The 12,208-nt window shown below is 42.1% G+C and overlaps 1 protein-coding gene across 2 annotated transcripts in view; it reads left to right on the plus strand.

Moving 5' to 3' along the window:
• The window catches only part of lmbr1 (limb development membrane protein 1), a 68,552-nt gene extending 60,129 nt beyond the window's left edge, over positions 1 to 8,423 (plus strand). For both annotated transcript variants that reach the window (XM_014180667.3, XM_014180666.3), the window contains 2 exons: positions 3,936 to 4,097; positions 7,181 to 8,423. In XM_014180667.3, the coding sequence (XP_014036142.1) occupies positions 3,936 to 4,097; positions 7,181 to 7,266 (248 nt within the window). In that variant the 3' untranslated portion in view covers positions 7,267 to 8,423. The remainder of the gene's footprint in view (positions 1 to 3,935; positions 4,098 to 7,180) is intronic.
• The last annotated feature ends 3,785 nt before the right edge of the window (positions 8,424 to 12,208 follow it).

Here is a 12,208-nt window from a genome sequence, read left to right on the forward strand (position 1 = left end):
TGTGGCAAGAGGGTTTGCTGTGTCTGTCAGCGTAGTGTCCAGAGCATGGAGGCGCTACCAGGAGACAGGCCAGTACATCAGGAGACGTGGAGGAGGCCGTAGGAGGGCAACAACCCAGCAGCAGGACCGCTACCTCCGCCTTTGTGCAAGGAGGAGCAGGAGAAGCACTGCCAGAGCCCTGCAAAATGACCTCCAGCAGGCCACAAATGTGCATGTATCTGCTCAAACGGTCAGAAACAGACTCCATGAGGGTGGTATGAGGGCCCGACGTCCACAGGTGGGGGTTGTGCTTACAGCCCAACACCGTGCAGGACGTTTGGCATTTGCCAGAGAACACCAAGATTGGCAAATTCGCCACTGGCGCCCTGTGCTCTTCACAGATGAAAGCAGGTTCACACTGAGCACGTGACAGACGTGACAGAGTCTGGAGACGCCGTGGAGAACGTTCTGCTGCCTGTAACATCCTCCAGCATGACCGGTTTGGCGGTGGGTCAGTCATGGTGTGGGGTGGCATTTCTTTGGGGGGCCGCACAGCCCTCCATGTGCTCGCCAGAGGTAGCCTGACTGCCATTAGGTACCGAGATGAGATCCTCAGACCCCTTGTGAGACCATATGCTTGTGCGGTTGGCCCTGGGTTCCTCCTAATGCAAGACAATGCTAGACCTCATGTGGCTGGAGTGTGTCAGCAGTTCCTGCAAGAGGAAGGCATTGATGCTATGGACTGGCCCGCCCATTCCCCAGACCTGAATCCAATTTAGCACATCTGGGACATCATGTCTCGCTCCATCCACCAACGCCACGTTGCACCACAGACTGTCCAGGAGTTGGCGGATGCTTTAGTCTAGGTCTGGGAGGAGATCCCTCAGGAGACCATCCGCCACCTCATCAGGAGCATGCCCAGGCGTTGTAGGGAGGTCATACAGGCACGTGGAGGCCACACACACTACTGAGCCTAATTTTGACTTGTTTTAAGGACATTACATCAAAGTTGGATCAGCCTGTAGTGTGGTTTTCCACTTTAATTTTGAGTGTGACTCCAAATCCAGACCTCCATGGGTTGATAAATTGTATTTCCATTGATTATTTTTGAGTGATTTTTGTTGTCAGCACATTCAACTATGTAAAGAAAAAAGTATTTAATAAGATTATTTATTTCATTCAGATCTAGGATGTGTTGTTTAAGTGTTCCCTTTATTTTTTTGAGCAGTATATATCATAAATCGGACTGGTGGAGTTATGTCACACATGCAGCTAACAAGAATACATGGAAATGTCTGCTCTATTCAAAATTACAACCAACTAATTGCATCATTACTGCAAAAATGGAAGAGACAAGGGGGAGAAGGTAAGGAATTTGTTTGTCGGCCTTGCATTAAAAACCTAAATTTGTTATAGAAAATTGGGATAAATAAAAAAAGTATACCAGTTTTATTTAAGGACCAAAAAATTGACAGCTGTGCCATACAAGTTGAAAAATAGCACCTGGTTTATGAACTGATACACAAAACAAGTTTTTCAATTGAAATGATTATATAAAATCCTTCCAACCAATACAATGTGCTATATGGGGGGGATAAATAAACAAACGCTCCTCTCTCTGTCAGTGCTGGAGAGATGGATAGATGGAGGAGAGAATCAACCTCACAATGCACTAGCACTGTCTGCAGCACGTCTCACGCATTAGTTCCTCATCAGAATAACCACAGAGGTGTGCATAGCTACATAGAGGACAGGAGGAAGTGGCTACCTAGCCCTATTATCTCAGGGATGAGCAATTTTGCCAGCAATGATATCATTGTGAAGTCTGTACAAGTCGTTTTTGTGAAGTTCTGATGAAGTTCAGGTGTTTGTTCTGTTTATGATTCATACTAAGCATACACTGAGACCAGTGGAGGCTGCTGAGGGGAGGACAGCTCATATTAATGCCTGGAATGGAGTGGTATCAAACACATCAAAGTCGTGGTTTCCATGTGGTTCATACCATTCCATCTACTCCATTCCAGCCATTATTATTATTAGCCATCCTCCCCTCAGCAGCCTCCACTGACTCAGACAAGACATGGCGTGAATGTCTCTGAGTGGCCTGAATGGAGGATTCCCTCTCGGCAGGGGGTCAGACCCGCCCGCCATGAGTTGCACAAGCTGTCTTGGCTACAGCGGAAACGTACAAGATTCTGCTTGTTTACTGTTTGAATTAGATATGTGTACTTCAGAGCAGTTGACTCAGGTGTATGTGTGCAGGTGACGGTGGTCTCATTGATAACCATGATGCCTGGGGTGTTGCTCATTTCTTCCGTTTTTTTTCTTCCCCCAATCGGTTTTTACACGCTAACAAATTGTCTAAGGTCCCACTAACAAAACCGTTTCCTATGAAAGGAATAATATGTAATCCTTCAGACAATGAAAATTACCTTTTCTCAGGAAGAGTGGCATTGGCTGCTAAATCCGTTACATAAAGGGGTTTGTCTATCCTGGATCCGCCATAGCCTGAGTATCTTAATATGCAGTGTACATCAAATGGTTTTGAGGTATAAGCCCTTCTTTCAATTTGGCCTTTCTTGCCTGTTGAAAGAGTTGGCCTATTGAAGAGAGACACTTTCCAAAGTGCCTCAACAGCCGAAAGAACAGGCATTCTTAAATAGTTAATTCGCCGAAACCCCACGCAGTCATGGAAAGGGAAGGGTTTGTGCTTATAAACACAGTGCTCGTCTTGCCACAGGTGTTTGGAAATAAGAACATGTATATTTAGTGCCTGTCTCTGGGAAAGAATCAAGCTATCTTTTTCTCTCCAGATGTTTGCCCTGTGTGTGTATCGATTCCTCTTGGTTTTTAGTCTTTTTTTTTTTACATTTGACATTTTAGTCATTTAGCAGACGCTCTTATCCAGAGCGACTTACAGTAGTGAATGCATACATTTCATACATTTCTTTTCCGTACTGGAAAGTCCATCAATAAAGTCCAATCATGTAATGCTGCTCATCATTACATCTCAATGGGAATCCTAGAATATTGATAGGCCTACATTCCACATTAGTTAGACAGATAACTCAACCAGGGGTAAGAGCTGGTGTCAGTAATCAGGTTTCAAAGGCTGATGGAAACAGGACATCTTTTTGTGTCTGTCAAATGTATTATGCAAGAAATGGCAGTTGAAACACCTTTTTATGTGCAAATATTGATATAATAACCATCGTTGCGTATAGGCCTACAACCACGATGTGGAAAAGCAGGACAAGTTTATAGGCAGATGAAACAAGTTATGATGCACTTCATATGATGGTTAAGTGCACGGTGACCATGGACATTTCCAATAGGCTAAATATGACGCTACGGCTATTATTTGAATTCTGGTGACATGATGATCAGTGCTTGGCTTCCAATTATCAAATAAAATGATATTTCTCTTATGCATATCTCATATAATCTTATCAGTGTACTCGTGTCTAGAGAGCATGCGCCAAAACCAGATTGGTTAAGTTCGCTATTTAGTGTTTGACGAAACCGTCGGTAGAGATGAAAAATGAGATGGAAACCAATGTACAGAATAACAACTTTGTATTTGTTATTCGGTACATTGGAATTGAATCGCAACAATTCTTTTTAGGAGCGCTACGTCATTATGCGTGTAGTCTTTTATCCACAACAAGTCAGTTTGATGGAAACATCTCTGGTGGGAAAATGAGCACATAGTTTTTTGTGTGCCGGTTTTAGAATATTCACATGAAATATGTCGGCAATTTTAGATGGAAACCTAGCTAATGATGTAGAATTATCAGTGTGCAAATAATGTTATGTTTCATGAGAAACCCCTATGTTCCAGTATCTGAAAATCATCATGATATAGTTGATTGTTTTGTGTTATTAAGTCCATCCACTCAAATGGCGGAACATTGAATCTGGTGGTCTTTTATTTAACATCTTAACACTCTTCACAGGTATCACCAGGTTTGATCTTCTCGGAGACTTTGGGAGATTCAATTGGCTGGGAAACTTCTATATCGTCCTATCGTACAACCTGCTGTTTGCCGTGGTAACTACCCTCTGCCTAGTCCGGAAGTTCACCTCAGCGATCCGAGAGGAACTCTTGAAAGCATTAGGTAACATCTTTATATTCATATACTCATATTCATGTCAAACAAAGCAGAAATTACAAAATGACTGGTTCATTGAGTTACCGGTTTTCTTAAAGAATGCATTGCTATATACAATAATTGAGCCTTGTCAAAGATTATTACAGGCAATGAGAACAATCCGAGGATACTGTTTTCAACAATTGATTGCTTACAGGTTCATTTATATGTTATTTAAGAACATATTGCTATCTATAATAAAGTTGTATGAAAAGAAAGGCAAGCCCATTTCTCAAAGGTTATTACAGACAACTAGAAAAATCCAAGGATACTGTTTTCAGTTATTCGCTTACTTTATCCAGCCCCGGCGGCAGACTGGCTCAGCCAGGCTTCATCGTCTAAATGTGAGGAGTTTGCGTTATATTTCCTTGTAAAAATGGCTAACATAAGCTATGGCAGTGCAGTCCCTGTGCAATACTGAACCAGATTGTCCCCTAACTCGGCCTCCCACCGTTGAGCTAGTTTTCCATGATAAATGAAAGAGCGTTTGAAATCCTCCACCTGTACAGCGTCTTAGATTTAAGTGCCATTTTGATACCTTTTGACCATAAGATATTGGTAGAACTGGTAGTCTGGCGAAATGTTTTGGTCTTTCTGATACTGTGCTAAACCGTTTTTCATTCTGATCTGCCTGGTGAAGAATGAATCAGGGAGAGCAGATATCACCTGTGGAGTCCCTCCAGGGATCTATTCTTGGTCCCCTTTTGTTCTCATTATACATGTTACCCCTTCATAGCTATGCAAATGACACCCAGCTATACATATGTGCAGCACCAGATGGCCCTAATGCTATCAACTGATAGGTTAGTTGTTTTTGAGAGCCTTAATACATTAATGTCCAACAATTTGGTACGTTTGAAGGAGGGCAAGCCTGAGGATCTGGTGATTTGGCTTAAGAGTCCAGAGGGGACAGCGAACTCGACTCATGGTGTGTCTCGTTCTTAACCCTTAGCCTACAGTGGTCGCACCCCGAGGAAATATAATTAACATAACAAAATAATCTCCATCAAAATCCGTCTAAGCTGGAGAGATGTTTTTCTGCGTTGGCTGTGTCTCAATCAACTGCATCCGCCGATACCTCCTGCAGTGAAAGGTGGCAGAGCTAGAGCGGTGTTTGTCAGACCATGAGACATCCCGAAAATGGGTTTTCTCACAAAATCGTATGTAGCGTTCAACCAGTTTGGCGTACAAACTCTATTGAAAGATGACTCTCACGAACACAGTGGTGTTCTCCATTTTGCGCTAGGGTGCCAAAAAGCCTCACAAGACTCGTCTGAAGTCGGTACAGCCTCTTCTGACAAGGTCTGTGGTGTCCGAACGGTTTGGGCTACACACTAATATGACCCCTCGGTGTAAAGCTGAGAATCTCACAAAAATTATGAAAATGTCTAGGTCTGCCTGGCAGGCCGGCCGGACCTGGACTCATCTGAAGGTCCCCGGTACCAGTTTTTTTATTTTTTTTATTATGGAAGTATATATGGAGATAGTTTAATGCCTAAAATAAGGGGATAAATACATGAAGAAAAAAAATCCTGCTCTTATATCTCTGAGATAGGACAGACACTTCAGAACAAACTTCCTTTAGATTTTTTTGGGGACTTTCATTTGGACTGTCTGTTCCAAGTAGTGACTCTGTTATTCAGTGCGTTTCTATTGGCTAATAGCACTAACTCCAAATTCTATGTTTCATCCAATATATATTTGTTGATATCTTCAGGGGTTTTAAATGTCAAAATCAAAAGGCTAAATAATCCCTGGTATGACCATTTTTAAAACAATTCCATATGTTCGCTTAGAACCCTCCCCCGGCTCAGACAGGGCTTAGAGTCTAGAAGGTTAAGGCCTGGTACAGATACAACAGCCGTCATAAGCAGAGATGAGATAAAACTAGACAGTTGTATAATTTTTTATAAGCTTTCTAAAGATACAAAAATAAATATGGTCGGCTGAGACTGTTTCTACGGTAACGATGCCTCTGTACCTGTACCTGATCAAACTTTTGAAACAAAGTTGTTTTGTAGCAAAGTGTTTCAGCAGACAAGTATCATAGAATACATGCGCCAGAAACGGGGCACACAATTTAAGCTAGCTATTAACTACAGCAAGTAGCTAGCTTGCTGTCTGCTTGGCTAAACACAGAGCGTCTTAGCACTTTTCTTTGATTGACTAAACTGACAAGTATCGTCTCGCGCCTTTTGCTAAGATTTGACATGTTTAATCTTGGAAACTTCAGCGGCCGTCATGAGACGTTCTAAAACTAGACCGTTCAGGTCAAGCGAACGTTGTTGTAAAGCTAAGTAACACCGTCGTGTCTCGGTAGCTGTATCTGTACCGGGCTGAAGACTCACCTTTTTAGCTTGGCTTTTAATTAGTCTGGATATTTTAGATTTTGTTTAGTTTTGTCTTATTTTAATATTCTAATGTCCTATCCTGTTTGTACTTGTGTTTTGCATTCTATGCTGCTTTACTGGTTTGTCATATTTCTTTCTCTATTTTGTATTATTTTATATGTTACAGCACATTGAGTTGCTGCCTCTGTATGAATTGTGCGAAATGAATAAAGTTGTATTATTATTATTATACGCTTTGTGCTCAGATTGTCTGAACCAAATGAATGCTGTATGATTGCATGTTCTATCATTTTTACTATAGTTATTTGCACTGACGAGATGTTTAACCTTTTGGTTTTTGGTCATTTCAGTAATAATCAATCCAAATGACATATTTCATAGAGAGATGGCGACTTCTGTCACAACTCATAACCTGTTCCAAGGCTGCCTGGGTCTGCATTCTCTGCAACCTAGGCAGCAATATGACTTCTGTGGCTGCAGCCAGATAGATAGATATCAAAATCCACTGTGCCTTTGGACTGATGTGAAGATGATGAGGCAAACGGGGAAAGTCTCTAAAGCTTGTTGTGACAGGCCCAGGATGTCTGATGTAGAAAATGTCAAACGATGGATTCAGTGTTTTTCAAAAAATATATATATATTCCTTGTCTGTGTGTGTCTTTTTAATGACATTTCTGCCCCTTATCTCCTCCTGGCCAGGTCTGGATAAATTACAACTGTCAAACAGCCCCACAGACCCTGAGTCTGGGAAGATCGTGGCCAACGGGCATCAGAAGACTCTGTGAAAGAGACAACTGACACACACACACAGACACACACCCACACCTCATGGCAGCCAAAGGGAGATTTTGACAGTACTGGGATTGAGTCTGTGTAAGAGACTTAGTATACTCCGACAGTGTCTGACGGGCACTGCGAGCTGAGGGGAAGAGTAATTTAGCTTCGTGACATTCCATCTTCTTCCTCCTGGATCGATGGATGCAGGACTTGGACAGGGACACGTTTGAGCCCCCTGACAGACTGGCATCATCACAACAGTTGATGTTGACCTCAACAGTGACTCTGACCATGGGCCACCACGCCGATGTCTGGGGGACTTTCTCTCAGCACCAATGTTCCCCCCCATCTCAATCTTTTCATACATTCGAATTCTACCCTCTACCCATCTCATTCTAACCTCTTGCGTTCCGTGCTTCCCTGATCACTTTTTATCTGTTATCCCCCCCGTAATTGCACTATGCCCTATTAGCTTGGAGGTGATATGTAACCTTTCAATGCAGAGGCTGAAGAGATGCTCGCTGACTAGTAGCCATTTTTACACTTATGTCCTATTTCAATGTCTGTCTGTTTCCACCATAGTTACTCAACCAATGCAGTACATTTCACCAATTTTTAAAATCCATTTTGGTTCTAAAATGCACCTCAAGTGTGTTATTTGAAGAGAAAAAAAACAGCACCTTCTCACAAGTATAATGAGAAGAGAGTTCCTTTTTTGAGAATTAGGAAGTAAATGTGACGTGTATCAGTGGCCATGGGGCATTCACAATAGAATATCTGTGTTATATGTAAAGACTTGGTGGTCTCCCATAGTCACCTTATTCAGTATCTCGCATGTATAGCAGGGCTCGTCAAGCCTGGTCCCGAAGAGCTAACCTCCTGTAGGTTTTCGCTCCAGCCCCAGTTAGAACTAACCTGATTCGGGCTTATCAACCAGGTAATTATTAGAATCAGGTGTGATGGATTAGAGTTGGAGACAAACCTACAGGACAGTAACTCTCCAGGAAAAGGGTTGGCGAGCCCTAGTGTATGGATGGCTTCAGGTTTGATAAGTGGACTTTTGTTGTTTTGTTTAAAATATCCACACATTTTGAAAAGATGATGGCATTCTTTGATAGACTTACTTGCTGTTGAACTCTCCTGCATTAAAAACAAATTGTACTGATTACTCTTATTCATTTTACATATCGCCTTTAGCCGTTTTACATGTCCCATTCAGTTGCTTTGCATGTCCTCACAGGCGTCTGTGTATGGCCACTTCTTCCCTCTTTGCAGAGCTTGCTGGTACATTTAGTGCCCGTTCACCTAAGTGACCAGTCAGTGTCTCCTCCATTGACACAGACTGAATGGAGAGGTACTGTAGAGGAGTTAGGAGGGACTAGCCAATCCTTCCATCTTTCTGGTCGTCTCAGGCCAGTTGTGAATGTGTCACAATGTGCTCATTTTATTTTGCGTTACACACTCTGCCCTGTGCGTTCATTATTTTGTCTCAATTTGAATGACTTGTTTAGTTGCTGTTGATTGCGATCACTCTCGAGATGGGAAAACTATAGAGTGATCCACACGTCTTTTTTTGGTTCCAAAGAGCAAAGATCGCAGCTTTCAAAGTTTGGTCCTGTGGGTGGATGTTCTGAAAATGTGTGTTGGTAAGCTTGATCTCCCCAAATAACTACTATGCTATTTTGACATTTTTTTTAATTTATTTCACAGGGCACTAAGCTTTGTTTAACCTCCTTTTTATTGTACATTTTGTATTTACATGTCAATTAAGTACATTTGTAAAGCGCTTTTCATTATAAAGAATAATCTCAAAGTGCATAAGATTAAAAAAAATCTAAATACATATTTTAACGCAACTAGACAGGGTCACTGAGACAAAGATCCAAGCTGACACTACAAGGTACAAGGACACCAAGGAGCACAGCTGTCAACAGAAAGCCTTCCTAAAGAGAAAGGTCTTTAGGCCCGTTTTAAAGGAACCCAGAGTCTGTGGTGCCTTCAGGTGGTCCGGGAGGGCGTTCCAGAGGCTGGGGACGGTCGAGCTGAATGACACTCCATTATAGTCAATAGCAAATTATCCCAAATGGCACCCTATCTCCAAAAGTAGTGCAATATATAGGGAATAGAGTGCCATTTGGGACAAACAATTATGCTATCACTGCATATTATTGGTAGAGGAAGCACACCATAAGCTCAACATTACAATCGTACATTTCCAATGAGTTTGAGGTGTACACAGTCTGGGCCTGTTCCAGTCCAAGGGAACAGTTTTGGTTGCCTTAGTTTTTCCTCACTTGCCGAGGGTTTGAAATGTTGAAGTGTGGCCTGTACTGTAGGTGGAGTAGCTAATCAGAAGCGTTATGCCCACAGGGGCATGTGCCCCCTCAGATTTGTCCTGTTTAGTTGTTTCTCTGTAATACTGCTAGACCTAGAAATGTCATGAAGTTGACTTTAGCTAGCCCAGATAGGTTCCCAACCTCATAACTAGCCACCAAAAAGCCATCAGGCAAGTTCGAGTAGCTAGCTCGTCTAACTATCTTAGCTGGTACACCTGCTGGCTAACTTTAGAAAAGCAAGCAATAACTTAGTGTACTGAATGAGACTTGCATTCCTTTCAATCTTTTATTCAGATTTGAGCAGAAGCAAATCTGCATACAGTTTCTTTAAAAATGAACCAGGAGGATACAGACCGCTCAAGAGGTATGCAGAATATATATATAATTTTATTACATCGAAATAAGCATGATTATTGCTCTGGAACGCAGTAAAAAACAGCCATTCTCACGTACTTTGTGCCCCCTCACATTTTGGATGTAGCTATTCTGTTTCTGCATATAATTTCCTACAAATGAACGTGAATGTATTTTTTTTTTTACCATGTTCTTTGCTATATGTGTGTTTTACGATGTTGGTTTGTTTGCAAATAAAACAACGAAAGTCGACATTGCTTTTTCATTTCAGTTATATCTGTAACTTCAACAGCATTTGTGGTGTACATCACAGGCTTCCTTTTGAGATAAGAGCACACTTGGCACAAGTTAGCTTGCTGTTACCATGGCAGTATCTGTCTGTAAGAACTCTTGACAAGTCACAGTATTCTGGAGGACTGGGTCCTTGAGGAAGAATTGCACTTTATTGGTATGGATGCCTGAAAGTGATAATTGATTTGTGCATTTATCCTTTGTTCATACAACAGGAACACCTTCCTTCCTTCTGTCATTTACAGCCTGCAAACCACATAAGAACTGCTGGAAGAGCTCAATCTAAACATTCACAAATGTATACGATTTCGCAAATGTTTACATTTAAATTCTGGAGGTATTGTAGAAATATATATAATTTATTTGGCTCCATACTCCAGCATTTGACCTGAGATCAACCGTTTTACGATACTACAGTACAGAATGTCACATTGAGGGTGTTTTCATACCTGTTTTACCGTTTAGAAATTAATGCACTATGTATCTAGTCCCTCCATTTTGAAGGTGTCATAAGTATTGACAAATTCACTTAGTGTGGTAAATTGTCAAGTTTAGTATTTGGTCCCATATTCTGAATACTTATACATTGTAGATGTTACCATGATTACGGATAATCATGAATCATGAGTGAGAAAGGTAGATGCAGAAAGATCATGCCCCCAAAACATGCTAACCTTTCACCATTAAAGTAACAGGTTAGCATTTTCTAGAGTATATCTACAGTGCCTTCCGAATGTATTCAGATCCCTTCACGTTTTCCACATTTTGATACGTTACAGCCTTATTCGAAAATTGATTTTTTTTCCCCCCCCATCAATCTACACACAATACCCCATAATGACAAAGCAAAATTTACATTTTTGCTCATTTATAAAAAATAAACTCACATTTACATAAGTATTCAGACCCTTTACTCAGTACTTTTGTTGAAGCACCTTTGGCAGCGATTACAGCAGAGTCTTCTCAAGCTCTGTCAGGTTGGATGGGGAGCGTTGCAGCACAGCTATTTTCAGGTCTCTCCAGAGATGTTAGATCGGGTTCAAGTCCGGTCTCTGGCTGGGCCACTCAATGGCATTCAGGGACTTGTTCCAAAGCAACTACTGTGTTGTCTTGGCTGTGCTTAGTGTCGTTGTCCTGTTGGAAGGTGAACCTTCACCTCAGTCTGAGGTCCTGAGCACTCTGAAGCAGGTTTTCATCAAGGATCTGTCTGTACTTTGCCTCGTTTCTGACTAGTCTCCCAGTCCCTGCAGCTGAAAAACATCCCCACAGCATGATACTGCCACCACCATGCTTCACCCTAGGGATGGTGCCAGGTTCTCTATATGTGACGCTTGGCATTCAGGCCAAAGAGTTCGATCTTGGTTTCATCAGACCAGAGAATATTGTTTCTCATGGTCTGAGTGTCTTTAGGTGCCTTTGTCAAACTCCAAGCGGGCTGTCATGTGCCTTTTACTGAGGGAGTGGCTTCCATCTGGCCAGTCCACGATAAAAGCCTGATTGGTGGAGTGCTGCAGCGCTGGTTGTCCTTCTGGAAGGTTCTCCCATCTCCACAGAGGAGCTCTGTCAGAGTGACCATCGGGTTCTTGGTCACCTCCCTGACCAAGGCCCTTCTCCCCTGATTGCTCAGTTTGGCTGGGCGGCCAGCTCTAGGAAGAGTCTTGTTCATTCCAAACTTGTTCCATTTAAGAATGGAGGCCACTGTGTTCTTGGGAATCATCAATGCTGCAGAAATGTTCTGGTACCCTTCCCCAGAGCTGTCCCAATCGACACAATACTGTCTTGGAGCCCTACGGACTATTCCTTTGACCTCATGGCTTGGTTTTTGCTCTGACATGCACTGTCATTTGTGGGACCTTATAGACAGGTGTGCATGCCTTTCCAAATCATGTCCAGTCAATTGAGTTTACTACAGGTGGACTCCAATAAAGTTGTAGAAACATCTCAAGGATGATCAATGGAAACCAAGATG

This window comes from Salmo salar, chromosome 29 (assembly GCF_965601325.2).
Source record: "Salmo salar chromosome 29, fSalSal1, whole genome shotgun sequence".
In the NCBI taxonomy this organism is placed as follows: domain Eukaryota; kingdom Metazoa; phylum Chordata; class Actinopteri; order Salmoniformes; family Salmonidae; genus Salmo; species Salmo salar.